General features: G+C 54.3%; 1 protein-coding gene across 1 annotated transcript in view; it reads left to right on the top strand.

Annotated features, from left to right (window-relative positions):
• AFF3 (ALF transcription elongation factor 3) overlaps positions 1-16,143 on the top strand; it is a 148,245-nt gene that overhangs the window by 37,193 nt on the left and 94,909 nt on the right. The window contains exons 3-4 of the mRNA XM_078601281.1: positions 881-1,133; positions 3,475-4,181. Of these exons, the coding sequence (XP_078457407.1) occupies positions 881-1,133; positions 3,475-4,181 (960 nt within the window). The remainder of the gene's footprint in view (positions 1-880; positions 1,134-3,474; positions 4,182-16,143) is intronic.

Below are 16,143 nucleotides of genomic sequence, written 5' to 3'. Positions count from 1 at the left end.
ACCCTTTCGAAATTGCCAGGACCATTGCCCGCGCCACCTGGGCAAACCGCGCTTATTACAGCAGGAAAAATAAACAACACGCGTGATGTAATTTTACATACACTGCTATTACTGCAATACATGGTTGCAAAAAATATATAGATTTTTGTTGTTTTATATATATATGTGTGTTTATTAATGGAACGCTGCTGTGGTTGTGGCGCGTGCAAATTCAATATTCTCCAAACTAACGAGCACCTTCAGGCGCATGTTGTCACTAAGGAGCAATCCATTACCGCCTCCCGTGCACCGGAGAACCCGCAGAATTTACTTATCAACAATTTTCTATTCCCCGTAATGGCATTTAGACGTAATAACCCATTCGTGTTGTGCGGGAAGCGATGATTTTGAAGCGCGGCGAGTAGAGGTGGCCGGGCTGCGGTGGCGGTGACTCGTGACGTTACTCGGCAAACGGCGAAGGCGCAGCCCGCGCACGTGCTCGCTCACGTCACCGCTGGCAACGGGGGCTTTCGCAGAGTGCAGGGAGCTCTAGACAGACCCTTCTAAGAAGGTATTGTGGCCGAACTCTTCTGCGCAGGCCAGACGTGGCACACTTTACCCCCACCACCCCGCGCGACCTGCCATTTGGCCGCTGTGGTGCACCCATGTGTGCCGCTGGGTGGACAGAGGCCGGGCAGATTTGAGAGGTGGACCCATTGTTTACATGGCGCGCCGGCCGATAAAACGGCAAGCCTCTGGATTTCAAATCCGCTGTGCTGCCCAGGCATAAATTGCGCTCGCTGGATGCGACTCGCCACAACGTTGAGACTGAAGGCCGTTACGGGGGCCGGGCCGCCCACGATTTCACTTTTTATTCCGTCGTCTTCCGCTGCTCCCCCAGACTAACGGCGACGAGATCTCGAGCCGCCTGGAGAGCACGCTGGGAAGCTACGACGAGATGAAGGACATCATCATTCACCAGTCCAACCAGAGTCACCTGGTCGGCGTCGCCAAGCCAGCCGGAGGATCTGGACAGTCCGGAGGAGGGTCCGCGGACACCACAACAACCGGCGGTGCGGAGAAGACCCGGCCGGGCGTGCCGGCGACGTTGGACTCCTGCGGTGGGGCGCAGCCCGCATCGCGCGGGGATCTCGGTGAGGGCTCACGTGCCGGGTGTCCCGCTTATGGTGTTGATGCTCTGTGTAGGTGTGGGTCGTGCGTAGAAGCGTGTCATTGTCCTGCACTGGGTGATATTGTACGTATGTTGAGCTTCTTTCGCACCGTACGTAGTCAACCGCGCTAATCAGGGGTGCGGGGAAAGGGCACCAAACAAAACAATAAAAGCAGTTGTAAAGAAATGAGTTTTCAATCTAGGTGTAAAAGTGCCTAGCTCCAGTGGCTTTCTAATATCGGAAGTAAGAGCGTTCCAGACGGCAGCGGAAGCGCATCTGAAAGTGCGCGATGTAGTGACCATTTTTGTTCGATGGTTGGCCAAGGAGAACTGGAATTTGCGTGATGACGCTTGATGCTCCTTGGCAAGATCAGCTATTGCGGTTCATTTGTGACAAGCACCTTGCGTTTGGTGAGTGCGATCTCATCATGTATCGTTCTGCAACCGGAAGCCAACGCAGCTCAGCGAGCACTGGACGGACACGGTTGGATCATCATCATGAGTGATGATGACATCATCATGAGTGATGATGGCATCATCATGAATGATGATGACATCATCATGAGTGATGATGACATCATCATGAGTGATGATGACATCATCATCATGAGTGATGTGGCCGCAGCGGTGGCGTAGAGGTTAGCGCGATGCGCTGTGAAATCGGCGACCTGAGGACGCGGACAACTGAAGTGATGAATGATTATTTGGTTCTTTCGGTTAAGTCACGTCTAAAGATAAAATAATAAATTAAATTAAATAATAGAATACGACGTTTCGATTGCAACACAAGCAATCATCATCAGGTATAATGAAATAGCGACATAATATCTAACCAGAAAACTATAGACAGACATATTAGCAGACAGATATCACAAGATACATACATAGCGAGAGCAACACAGGTGACAGAGAGGGGTGATCGTCTCTGTGGGGTGGCCTTAAATAGACAGAGGGGGGGCGGAGGCAGAGAGAGGGAGGGGGGTTAGAAAAAATTAGCATATCAATGAGTGGTCCAAAAGAAAACGTGGTGCTGCGAGTACGATGGCACAGCAAGCAAGCCTGAAAATCAGGAGAAAGACACACTAAAATTAAATAACCTAGTAAAATATCGAAATGTAATGTAATACAACACAGAGGGTCGGTCAACACACAATTAACGCATAGCCTGGTTGATTACGTATTTCAAAGATTGCTAAGTTAGAATTTAAGTGTGAACATTCTAAAGAGGACACAGGCAGAGAAAACAAGTCGCCAGAGAGAGAGAAAAAAGATAAGCTTAAAACTTCCCCGTAGAAGTGGTTCAATCTTAATTTTAGAACTTTCGTGACTGCAGGAATTATTATTTGGTTCTTTCGGTTAAGTCACGTCTAAAGATAAAATAATAAATTAAATTAAATAATAGAATACGACGTTTCGATTGCAACACAAGCAATCATCATCAGGTATAATGAAATAGCGACATAATATCTAACCAGAAAACTATAGACAGACATATTGATGAATGATATCCGAACTCATCCTGGGTGCATCGTGTTACCAACCCACACTCACTGGCGTGGTGAAGTATGGTCAGACAACCCCCATAACTGACACTCCATGGACAACCAATAGTGGATTGACAAATAGGTGTAAGTTATCAATGGATGATTGCGATGACGATAATCATCATCATCATCATCTGCATCATGGTTTTCAGGATCCAATGGAAATTCCTGAGGTTCAAAGAGCCAAACTAAGAACATCTCACAAGACGGATGACACAAAAATATGATTAAATAAGAGTAAAAGAGACAATATTAGGTTCCCTAGAGAGGGTTGATTTAAATTCGTTTCCCCTAATATCCACTGTGTGTTGAGGATCTCGCTCGCTCGCTCGCCCACCCACCCACTCGTTCACCACACTGCAGGCCGCCTCATCTCTCTCTTTCTGCTTCTTCCCTCTCACTGTTCTACTTTGGAATTCCTTCCCAATGTCTCTTTCCCCCCCCAAAGCTCTTACAACAATAAACTTGCTCAATTCAAGAATCATGTTACACACTTATCCATTACAACTTTAATAGCGGTGACAAATAATAATAGGGTTTACCCTTTCTGGCAATAAAACAGATATAAATGTAATAGTGCTGTTTATTGCTGGCCCCTTGACGTTTTGGGCCGTTGGGCCCTGTGGTCAGAAACCCTGTTACACAAACAAGTATGATGACATAAATGATGAGCATTACGATGATGGTGACGTCAGGATGAATCGTGACAATGTTGACGATGATGAGTCGGGAATGGACTCCTAACAAGAGGGGCTCGTGAACTTTCCTCTCCGGCGCCAGGCTCGGCTTCGGCCAGCGGGTCCGGTCGTCTCCAGCAGCAGCAGCGCCACCGGGGGACTCACGGGCACCCTGAGACGCAGCACAACGGGACGCGGCCTGCCACCATCGACCCGGAATCAACGTCGACTTCATCATCATCATCAGCTGCATCGTCTTCGTCCTCCTCGGCAGCCTCCTCCTCCTCCGCCACCGCCGCCGGCTCCCGCGACGGACACTCTCGACCACCGCGATCAGATAGCGCCGGTAACAAAGCGGCACAAGCCGCGCCGAAACCAACCGCTTCGTCTTCCTCCACTGGGGGTGGCACCAACCCAGGCGCCAGCAAGGGCCTCGGCAGGGCCTCGGGAGACGGCCGCGCCCGGCACGCCCCCCGGTCTTCGTCCGAGCGCTGCAAATCCGGCAAGAGCGGCGCTGATCCAGGGACGGCCGGCGAGACGGCGCCCGGCTCGGACGGCGGAGACACGGCGAGCGGCGATCCCTCGGCCGCCATCCTGCCGTCAAAACCCCAGCTGGTGCCGCAGAAGCCCACGGCGTACGTGCGGCCCATGGACGGCCTGGAGCAGGCGCTGGTGGCCAGCGAGCTGTCCCGGGCGGAGCTGAAGGGAGGCCCGTCCGGGGGCTGCACGGAGAACTCTGCGTGCGAGGAGGTGGAGGGAGGGAGGAGCAAACTCTGCAAGATCCTCATCCCCCAGCCGCAGCCCGCGGAGGTGAGCAGTGTGATTGGACGAGGAGGGCGAGGAGCGTGATAGGCCGAGGTTCGAGACGAGAGGGCGACGGTGATGGATGTTATGAACACGAATGTGCCTGAACTTGTCAAACTTTGGAAGCTAAGCGGAGTTGAGCCTGGTTGGTACTCGGATGGGAAACTGCCTGGAAATATAAGGGGGTTGTGGGCTTGGGCTGAGGTAGCCAAGAAATGACAGTCCAGCCATGAATTATTGAATCTATCTGTGTGGAACTTTGAATGTTACCCCGACATGACGCGTGGTGGGTTTCCTCCGGGCTCTTTGGTTTTCTCCCACGCGATGCCAAACATCCCAAGGCAGCGGGATCCTCCTGAATCCGTGTCAAGAGGCGGTGGAGTTTCGAGACTCGACACCTCGCATTCCCGGACGGTTTTTCGTCCAAGCACTCGCCAGGCTCAAGCCTGCGAAGCTTCCAAGAGCTGCTGAGATTTGGCGCAACGGGGGGGGGTGGGGGTGGGTGATTTTGTCGTGGGTGAGATGTGCAAGGGCTACGGGCACCTTTAAAACGAGCGCGACGCTTCGCGGCGTGGCTCCATCTCGTGCACACTTACGGAAGGTTGACGCCTCCGTAATTATAGACGGCAGAACAATGTTTATTCCGCACCGCTGCCGACTCGGAACACGCCATCTGAGCCGCGACGAGCGGAGCCAGCCGAGCGCCGTCGTTCGTTTCACGGGAAGATGTAACGGTGACATCGAAACGGTTTGGTGCCCTGTCCCGATTGAGACTCGTGCATGTGCGCGCAAGTCCCCTGCGCTTGCCCATTATCTCGCTTGGCCTCGGCGCAACGCGCGTCCGGGCGTGCGGCGGCTAGAGGCCGTGTGAAGCGTCTGCCTATTTATCGGCTCGGGGGGGGGGTGGAGGCACTTTGGATCGCAAGTCTCCACTCTTAGTTATTTGTCTGGGGCCGCGGGGGGCCGGGCTCTGTGCCTCGCTCTCCCTTCCCCCGCAATCCGCGACCTTCCGACGTCCCTCGCGTCCGGGGAAATTTGGGTCATCGAGGCCGGCGTTCGCGGGCGCGCTTCTGTCGCGGCCCGGCCACGCGTTGCAAATAACCAAGGAATTGTTTTTATTTGGGGGGGGGGGGAGAGGGATGGGGGGATGGGGGAGGGCGGAGGGGGGGGATGGGGGAGGGGAGAGGGGGGAGCGGGGATGGGGGAGGGGGGGATGGGGGAGGGGGGATGGGGGAGGGGAGAGCGGGGATGGGGGAGGGGGGGATGGGGGAGGGGGGATGGGGGGGATGGGGGAGGGGATGGGGGAGGGGGGGATGGGGGAGGGCGGAGGGGGGAGGGGGTGGATGGGGGAGGGGAGAGTGGGGAGGGGGGATGGGGGAGGGGGGGATGGGGGGATGGGAGGGATGGGGGAGGGGGGGATGGGGGAGGGGGGGATGGGGGGGATGGGGGAGGGGGGGAGGTTGCGCGAGGATCAGGCTTATTTCTTCTTTGCGAAGTGCACAGAGCTGTTGTTGATGATCCTCCCGTGACGTGCTCTCGGGTCGGCCGGATACGGGTGGCTCAAACCGTCAGCAGCCGTGCACTTGGCGGCGAGGGCATCTGCTCCTCCTCCCTCGGCGAGACCCGGGGATGACCTCGCTTCTGCGCCCGTGTTAGGCGTGAGCGTCGCGGCGACTCCTCCGTGCCGTGGCTTACTCGCTCGACCTTTGGCTCTTCCTCTGCTACCGCTGCCATGGTCTGGAACTCCCCCTTCCCCCAGCCATCCCGTGATGTCGACTGCCCTACCCAAGTCCAGGCTCAAGACTTTCCTTTCTTCTTCTGCCTATAGCTAACTCTCTCTCGCCCTCGATTAAGTGTCTGCATTTGTACTTCTACCATCGTGTTGTCTCAATTCCTTCTGCCCATCGCTCCCTGCTGTAAAAGTCCCTCTTCAGACTCTCTGGAGGGGCACGCTTCCTCTATTTGTACTGCGTCTTGGGATGCAGACACAACGAGGTGCTTTATCAATGTAAACTCTCTTGCACAAACTTGCATACAAACCCATAGACTCGCATGAAGGTTCCTCAAATTGACGTAGACCTATGGCCGACTGTGTCTCTGAATAATATAAATAACCCTACGGTTCCCGTGCAGCCTCTTGAGATGCGGGGTGTCTTTCAGACGCCGCGTGAGTCCACGTTGCATCGCGCCGCCCTGCCGTTAGAGCCCTCCTTATGCCCGTCGCCGTGCCGTCGCGGCGTCCGGCGCGGCGAGCGTGACGCCGAGTCGTAACCAGCACCGGTGCCCCCCCCCCGGCACCCCTAACCCCCCGCCGCCCAGAACGACCGTCGCTGCCGCCGAGCTCCGGTAGCAAGAGGGACGATGTTGCGGGAGCTTTGATGATGTGATTTTAATTAGTGGCTCGGGGCGAGAAAGGGCGGTGGCACCGACCCGCGCAGGGGCCGTGCGCGCCGCCCATCAATCACGCGCGGCGCGTTTCCCGCTGCCGCGCTGCCGGTTAATTTCGAGCCGCGTCTCGAAGGGCGATCCACGCGGCGCAGGTGAGAAGGATTAATATCTTCACCTCCCCCGCTGCCCACCCGCCCGCCCGCTCGCCCGGCTCGCTCGTCCCGCCCGCTCGCCCGGCTCGCTCGTCCCGCCCGCTCGTGCGGCGGCGGCGGCGACCCGGCGAGTGGACAATTCCGCGGTGCCCTGGGCAAGTGCGCCGAGCGTGGGAATTCTTCCGCCGCCGTTCCTCCTCGCCGCTGCCTCGCGTGAACGCTTCGATAAGCGTGGCGCAGGGCAGCCTCCTCCCGCTCGGCGAGCTCTCGCTAAGATCTGCCGCTAAGATCTGCCGCGCGCTCTCCCAGGTAGGGACCCGCATTTCAGTCTTGGATTTTCGCGTATTTTGTGGCGTTTTTTTTTTAAGTCGCTTTTAACGAAAAGTCTGGAATGACTCCGCCATTCCGAGTGACCTGGCGACGTTCTGCCCGAAACGTAAAACTCCACGTTCATTGTCGCAGGTCAAAAATACATTTAGAATTCAGAGTCCGTTGTCAATCCACTGCTGGATGATGAAGGCCATGCCACAGCTTGCGGTTCATTCGGGTTGTGTGACAATAGTTCCTCTGGGGTTGGTGGGGTTGGTGGGGGTCCAGGAATGAAACTCTCACACGATGGGGTTTGTAGTGCAGGGCACGAGGCCGCTGTGCCGCCTCTATCCCTCCCTGTGGAGTAAGCACACGACCACCGCAATGCGAGCCAACGCGCAGCATTAAATACTCGCTGTACCCGGCGTAGCATACGCCGATCTAACAGATCTTAGATAAAGATTTGCACATTTTTTACTTGTATTTTCCAATCAAAGATTTATCTTAAGGTAGACAGAAGATGTGAATAGAAGATAGATAAAAACATAATAAATAAGATATACATCAAAAAGATAGATGTAAAAGATAAGAATAACATTTTACTATGAAATAAATACATCATGGATATTGCCTCGATTGCAATCTGAAAAGATTCAAACCCCTGCAAAGTCCACTGAAGAGGGCTATGCACATACCGTACAGCTAAAATGTCACTCTTCAAAAAATACATCGTTGATTTTTCCTCTCGTGTCTCGTCTTCGGAGCCGAAGCAGACGATCCAGGAAGCGGAAGCCACTGAGTTGTTGCAGACATCCTGAGCCTCTTATATATGGAGACGATGGCTCGGTCGGGCTCGTTCGCAATAACAAATTGCCGCGACGTTATTGCAAAGGGGAGCAGGAGATTTGCCTCTCAAGTGCTGGGGGTAGGGACGCGTCGTGGCTTGAAGGGACGATGGTCGATGGCCAAGAGTAATAGCGGAGTGGCCGCCAAGGAATGGAATTCTTCGGAGAGAGGGCGTCCACTGGAAAAGATGGAGACATTCATTCAGTTTGCTGGCATGTGGTCGGTGGATCGCGACGCTGCAGGATAATGGGAGGTGTCGGTGGCTTGGGGAGGCCTTCATCCAGCAGTGAATCGACCGTGGCTGATTATTCGGCGTCCATTTAAAAAAACCTCCATGCGAGTGCCATGCATAACGGGTGTTATGGGCACGCTGTAGGCAGAACATCCATCGTTGTACTGCACTTCTGTGCTCTCACGTCCGTCTTACGCTTCCTCGCCTTCGACAACCCTCGGGCGATGAGCGCGGCGACTCGCGCGCGTCCAAACATCTCTCGCGACCGACGAGGCATGAGGGGCGGCCTTCATCCAGCAGTGGATTGACAAAAGGCTGAACGAAAACAACAAGTGCATGCGGTAGTCAGACCGCCAGGCAATTACGGCAGAAGCCTCACGGTAGCCGGGCAGAGCTGAGCAAGCGACAACATCGACAGCAAGGGGCCCTAGATACGAACGGCGGCAGACACATTCTGCCACCAACCGTCACACTAAAAAGGGGCCCTTTAAACATTTTGCGGCGGTAAATCGCGCGTGGGCCGTGGGAGGGGCGGCTGCGACAGCTCATCCCCTGGGGGTCCCCCCCCCACCGCCACCTCACCCCACCCCCTCACCCCCACCCCCTCACCCCCACCCCCTCACCCCCACGCCCCTACCCCCAGGCAGAGCGGGTGGGTGGATCTGTGCTCCCGATTAGCTCTCTCACAAAAGCACAGCTTGGGACCCCCAGCTCCTTATCAAGGTTTTAGCATCTTATCAGTGACTCGGGCTTTTATAGAAAGCTGAAGAAGCCGCTTTGTTTTAACAATCGGCAGCTGTGGTGGTGGTGGGGGGGGCATGGCTGTTACTGATTTTATTTTGCCCGTCTCCCTCTTGCGGCCACGGAGTTGCGTAAAACGCCTCTCCTGACATTTGTGATGCTGCTGACCATTCTAACAATTAGCTTTGCCCAGGTCTGAGACAAATTAGGGCGCTTTGTGTGTTTGCGTAGATTTTATGTGAAGTGACCTTATGAACTCTATAAAGTTCTGGGCCAAAGCTGTAAATCTGCCAGTGACACCTCATGCTTTGGTCCTCTAAAGCTTTATTCATGGCTGGGTCACAGCCTTGCACACACACGCACACACACGCCCACATGCGCACATAAAGACAAATATCCCCCGTATAGCCTGAGCAGACTTTTGGGTCAAGTGCTGTTAGTGAGCACCTATGAAGGGCGGCACGGAACACGAGGGGGTGGCTGGCCAGCACCACGCCGGGCCACCTTTGTCTTCTCAGTGGCGATATTCATACACTGCACCAGGTTCTCATTTGATGCTGAGTCGACCTAAGGGAGGCCCAGGACCGATTCAGATAATCGTCACTGGTGTTGGCCGTGAGTGGGAATTGAACTTGGGTTGCCCGGTTTGTAGTGGGGCACGCTAACCATTGCACAGCACAAACGCACACCCCACACATCTCACTCACCAACACACACGAACACACGTGTGCGGCGTGAATGACACGCTGTGCTCCGCAAAGTGGGGGTGTCACGCCGCAGTGAATGGGAGATGATCACCCCGACGACACGCGGGGCTGTAGATCACCGGGCTCGACGCGCTGCCCGGGAGTGGTTTGCTGCGGCGCATGCTGCGCGTGTTGGCGGTTGTCACCTTCTCGTTAGCGACGCGCAGAGCAGAGGTGGCCGGTTGGTTCAGAGGTCAGAGGTCAGAGTGGATCCTGGATTCGAACCCAAGGTTGCAGCCGCTGCTCGTGATTAAGCCGGCTTCTCACCTGCAGTGAGTTTATGGTGTCAGCCCAGTCGCAAATGACTGCACCAAAAACGACCCATCACGTGAAATTTAGTAGTGCGCTTAACTTAGATGAATTCCAGCTCGGAGACTTCCATGCATGGATTTGACTATCGTGTGACGAGCATTACACTCACTGGCAGAGTGGGTGGACAAGTGCTTTCTTCTACTGTGGGCAAACGGATCAGTCGACAGGATTTTAAAGGTAGCTCTGTAATACCTGCTTCCGTGGGCCGTTCTTTAACGTGGGGCGCCCATCATGCTGTGACGCCGACAGCACAATCGGGATGAAATTGGGCGAAAACATAAAAAGAATATGTTTGTTGAAAGGACGCAGTGATTGGGGTATACTGTTCGTCGGGGAGCCCTTGGGTCGTCAGAACGGTTGGCAAGTGGACCGTGGTGGTGGTGGTGGTGGAAGCAGCTGGAAAGGCCCCCAACTCCGTGCGATTGTCCTCTCGGCGGTCGTCCAGCGCCGAGCCGGCTCGCATGCGGAGCCATTTGGCTTGAGAGTGACTGCTGACACGTCGACGGCTCCACAGTGGATGGTAAAGACCCCCCTCCCCCCGCCGCCCCCCGTGTGACAATTATGTGTTTGTGGCATGACACATATACTTAATACCCGCCACTGTGAAGCTAAATGATAAAATAATTCAATCAGAGTGTTGCTGTAACGGTCAACAAAAGTCAAAAGTGGACTCCTGCTCAAGTTAACATTGAGACAGTGCTCATCTCCTGTTCATATCCATAACTCAGTGGTGGAAATTCCACATTCCTATGGTGGGGATGAGTCTATCCACAGGATAAGTAACGGTACACTCCTTTTCTGTTGATACACATCTTGACTTACAACATTTTTTTACGAAATTACAATTTTTTTCAATTGACCAGATAAAAATCCAGTATTTGTAAAACGTTCAGTTGAGTTCACTGTCATGGTGGGGCTTGGGGTTCTGTCTTGTAGCATCCACGCGCTGCGCCCAGACACACAGCCACGTGGCCAGTGATCAGTAACGAGGCGCTATCGCCCGTTTACGCATTAAATTAATGCGGCACGGAGACTGAAGGAGAGAGTGTAAGAAAAAAATTGCATTTTACGACCGCCGCTAAAGAGCCGAACGCAGCCTCGGCAGCCCGCTGCTCCCGTGGAAGTGCATTAAAGCGCTCTCCTCCATCCAGAAATTAACTTGATAAATCATCTAACGTCGCGGATGAATAACTCAAGGTCTGAGCGCGCGCCGTGCGCCAAAGTGCGAAATGCAAATTAAACGAGCGCGTTGACCAGCGAAGGTCAGGGACGATCGCGGCCGCAGCTGGGTTCGGGGGGGGGGGCGAGCGACGGGCAATCGACACGGGGGTGGGGGGGGGGGTGCTCGCCGGCGTGCAGCAGCGACAATTACGGTCTCGGCACCGCTCTCGTGTCGAGGGGACGCGGAGGGGCGGGAAGGCGGCAGCGGCATTGTCTGCAGCCATAGCAGCGCGCCGCTATCGCGGGGAGGCGACGGAGTGGCGCTTATCCCGACGATGGCGTCGATTGTGGCCGCGCCGGTAATGAAATCACGGGCCTTGGCATTAGAGGGGGGTTCCCACACGTTGAGACTCCAGCGTCTAATTACGGGCCCTACGATATTGGTCGATTGGCATGAGCTTTAAAGAAAGAAAGAAACAAAAAGGGGCAAACAATCTCATTGTTTGATTTCGCTTCATGTCTGAAATGTAATCGTGTCTTCGAAGCTGAATTGTTAAGCGAACAAGGGAGATAAATCATGCATGCGCGTGGGTTTCTGTTACGCTTTCTACGCTGCGCTTGTCCGTGGAAGTGTTGAATTCGTGATCATAACGTTACCATCTGAGTCACATGAGATTATGTCATGTGGAGCGTGACGTACGACGTCCTGACGGCATGGGGAGGGAGGCTGGGCTTGCGCATGACATTTGGGCTCATCGCCTTGGCCACAAAGGCTTCACTATTTTGTCGTTTGTTTTTATCACCACCGTTTCAGCAAACCCTTTGATACATTTTGGTCAGTTTGCTTGGGGTAACATTATGCTAAAATGTCATTTATATTGGATCTCCCTTACGATAATTATTGTGACCCCCTGCTACAGACATGAAAGAACTTTCAACATCAGTTTGAAGGCATTGACTTTGGCGTCGTCCCTAGTCGTGCTCCGGCTGGGCGACAGCCAGCACATTCGGTATTGGTGTGACCCATCGCTCCCCACTCACGCGCCCACCCTCCTCTCGCCCACCCTCCTCTCGCCCACCCTCCTGTCGCCCACCCTCCTGTCGCCCACCGTCCTGTCGCCCATCGTCCTGTCGCCCACCCTGCTCTATTCGCTGGACGCTCCCTCGAGGCATCGTGCTGCCCTGCTAGCACACCACATGTGTTGCAGCACAACGGGAAGGAAGTTCCCCCACGGCCTCGCCGCCTTTCAACCGACACGCGCCTCCAGATGCCGTGTTCGCCATCGCATGGACGCGCCCACATGCGCCCACGTGCACACACGCGAGAACGTGTGCGTGCATTTTTGTGAGAGTTTTTGACCTCGCACGTATGGGTCCCGTATGTGAGTGCGACCGTGTGTGTATGTGTGTGTGTGCTCTTGCCTGTGTGCATAAGTGCCTGCGTGTTCTTGCGTGTTTGCCAATGGGGGAGCGACGCCTATTGACACAAAGTGCCTCCGTTCTTTTTCAGCTCCGAGACGCAATGCTCACTCGTACCGTGGCAAGTCCTTTTAGCGAGCGCCGATTAAAGCCCGCACAGGGCACGAGTTGCTGGTGTTCACATGCTTAGTCGACCCACAGGAGGCAGAGGAAGGATTCCGATACCAAATGCCACTGATGCTATCCATGGCTGAGGATTGAACCCTGGTCAGTGGGTTAAAATATCAGCACACACGCGTACACAAATACAAAGGTATGCCATACAACCAGGCGCTATTAGCAAACACCTATTGAGGCCGGTACAGTGCCGTGGAGGTCCAACGCCCATTCTGATACCATTTAAAACTGTTGTTGTCCACGGTTAGGAATTCAACCCAGGTGGCTGGGGATTATAGGGCAGTGCACCCGTCAGTGCACCGCACCGCTTTCCACGCAGACGCACACGTGCACGCACACACACACACGATTAAAACAACACAGTGACTCATGTGTGAGCCACGTGAGGCTTTGTGAGGCCTCTCGCTCGCTCACTGCCCGCCTGCTGGACCCATCCGCCCAGCTGTTCGCCCGGTTTTGCCATTCATGTGTGCGGCTGGCAGTTGAACTCTCTGGCCTTGATGGTTGGGCATTAAATTGATAAGGGCACGCGTTCAGAGCACGCGTGTGGGGGTTGGTTGGTTGGCGTGACCGCAGAGGGGCGGGGGTGGGGACACGGGCGCTAGGGGGAGGGGAGGGGTTGAAGGCTTGGTCAGGGCCAGGTCTCTCCGCGTTTCCACTTTTCGGTTTGTCACACGCCCAAGGAATTTGTAAAATTTGTCATGCGTTCCGCTAAAGGAGGCATTCGCAAAATCGCTCATTACTTTTGATGGATGGGTATCATAAAGGGTCCCTGTGCCCCATTGTCTCTGGAATGCCCCGGTGCACATAAAGGAATTCAGAAAAAACAGAGAATCTGAAGAGATACCTGGTGAGTGACCAACGCAGCAGCCTCGTGGAGGTCGTAGGTGTGGCGCTGGCAGAGGTGGCACTGACATCACGTGACGCTGCCACGCTGTGGTGGGGTTTGGGCAGGACACCCTCTTGAACAACGCCAGGGCCCCTCCTCGTCACTCACACGAGCGTTGGGGGGCAAAGTCACTGATGCCAGCGTCGAAGTCGCCGAGTGCCGACCGACGGACATTGTCGCCGTGCGTCCATGCGTTTGCCCCGTGCGTGCACGTGTATACACGTGGCGCCCGTGCGTACACGTCCACACGTTAGACCGCTGGCCACACCACCCCCTCGTGCGCTGTGCCGCCCTTTCACGCGCGCTCGCTAACAGCGCTTGCCCCGACTGCCTCTCAAAAGCTACGGGGCGGCGGGGGGTCGGACCGCGCGTATTTACATGCGCGTAACTCGTGGAGCTTGCGGTGATTGTCGCAGAGTTGATGCTTCGGCACGCGTGCTGACCGCGTGCGTCTTACCGCGTGCGTCCATTCCATGTGTAGGGGCCGCATTCGTTGACCTGATACATACAGGGCCCATGCGTGTGAGCGAGGGAGAAACGCGTCTGTGTGCAGATGCGCGTGGTCGCACGCACGCTTGCCCACGTGTCTGAGCGAGCGCACACACGCGTATCCACGTGTGAGTGCACATGCTGGGTGTTTGCCAGTGGGGGAATGATGCTTATTGACACCCAGTGCTGCCCTTTCTCAGCACGGAGACCCACGGGGGGTAATTACCGCACCACCGCTCGGTCCTTTCTCTCCACCACCACTCTCTCTCTCCCACGCGTCTTAAAAAAAAACATTTCCATGCAAACGGAGACTTGCGCTTAATTAATGCTAATTGCGGCTGTTACAGCCTGTTATATGTGACTGCCTTTTTTTATTCATTATATTCTGCTAAAGGTTGAAACACAATCAAATTACAGCAAAGTAGCTGTCAAATTGCCTTTAAATTTATTTAAGGATGTTTAATAATATATGTTTCAGTTCGATGCAATTTTGATAGCACGTGAAAAAATACCGTGGCTGCCGAGGTTGCGAATGCTCTCCGCAAAGAAAGCCAAAAAAATAAAACCCCACATTAAATCGCAAAACGAATATCCCAAAAGCCCGTAGGCTAATGACGAAGTTGACTGCTCATGTCTCGTTTTTTTGATATTTTGTACCCGGGGCCTTTCTGCTCGTAACACTGAGGCACGGGCACAGCCCACCGCACGCTCGCTCTGCTCTCCGCGGAGAAGCCGGTGAAATAGCTTGCGGGGGGTTGATTTGTTTTCGGCAGAGCCAAGAACTTTAGTTGCGGGGGCCGCTGCCAGGAGCCATCGTTAATTTGTTGCTCTGCAAGCGGGGTGAAAGAGGCGCGGTGGCCAGGAAGGGGGTGGTGACGGTGGTGGGTTGGCTGAAGTGAAAGCGGAGCCATGGCCCCATTCCTGAGTTTTTCAGCATTTGTTGCATTTAAAGTCAAAGGAATACCATTAAGTAAATGCTAGCTAATGAATTACATATATGTATGCCTCTTTACACACTGTCAAGGGAATATAGAATGCTGCACTTGCAAGTCAGAGATCGCCAGTTCGATTCCATCTCCCGGCATGACAGTGAACAGCAATAGGAGAAGTTTATAAATTCCACTCTCCGCTGTCCATCCTGCCGTATAAATGGCTATGCCACGGTTCGGCCGTTCTCTTCCGAGATGTCTGGCCGGCATGGAAGAGTAGGCCCACCACGGCGTTTAGGCGTGGGCTCTCTCTAGCTCCCTATAGCTGAGGCCTTTTCGCTAACAGTGGCATGAGCAAGACATTGCAGGGCTCCATCTCGACGTTTTTACCTTTGATCCTTTTATATAACGCGTGGATTTAGAGAGCAAACGCAGGTTCAGACTACATTTTTTTGACTGTGAATCAAAGGAGAGTTGGCCTCGGCAGGGGTCGTCGCGAGAAGGGATGATGGCCGCTGGCCCGGGAAGGATTCCTCATTGGAAGCCAGAGGAGGGATTCGAGGGAACGCTCTCAAAAGATGTCGAACGCGGAGTTGGAGCGATGAAATCGGCTCCGTCACAGGTGCCAGGCGGATTGTTGCAAGATGCACCGTGAGTAATGGTGGCTGCTTGTGGATTGATGATGGCTGACGACGATGATGCTGATGATGTAGACTTAAGGTGAATCTTGCGACACGTATCCAGCGATGTGAATAGGGAATGGTTAGATTCGGGCAATTCAAGTCATTATGACACCATTTGCACGATGCATAAATCCTGTAAGCGACTGTGGGATCACGTCCCATCATGTCTCGTGCCAGAGAGTGTCCGTATAAGGTCAAATATCTGTGTAGGACTGTGGGAGTTGCCTTGCCGCCACAGTACTATACAAGCGTGATTGTATATCATGGCTTTTGGATCTTCCAAATGCGAGGGACCTTCCATGGCTGTAATTGTCTATTTGTGTGTGTGTGCTGTGTAGGCTTGTGTGTGTGTGTGTGCTGTGTAGGCTTGTGTGTGTGTGTGCTGTGTAGGCTTGTGTGTGTGTGTGTGCTGTGTAGGCTTGTGTGTGTGTGTGCTGTGTAGGCTTGTGTGCGTGTGTGTGCTGTGTAGGCTTGTGTGTGTGTGTGTGTGGGAGC

Source organism: Lampetra planeri, chromosome 15, assembly GCF_965212315.1.
Source record: "Lampetra planeri chromosome 15, kcLamPlan1.2.h2, whole genome shotgun sequence".
In the NCBI taxonomy this organism is placed as follows: Eukaryota; Metazoa; Chordata; class Hyperoartia; order Petromyzontiformes; family Petromyzontidae; genus Lampetra; species Lampetra planeri.
Note: the sequence above shows the minus strand (reverse complement) of the source record. Positions and strands in the feature narration are given on the sequence as shown.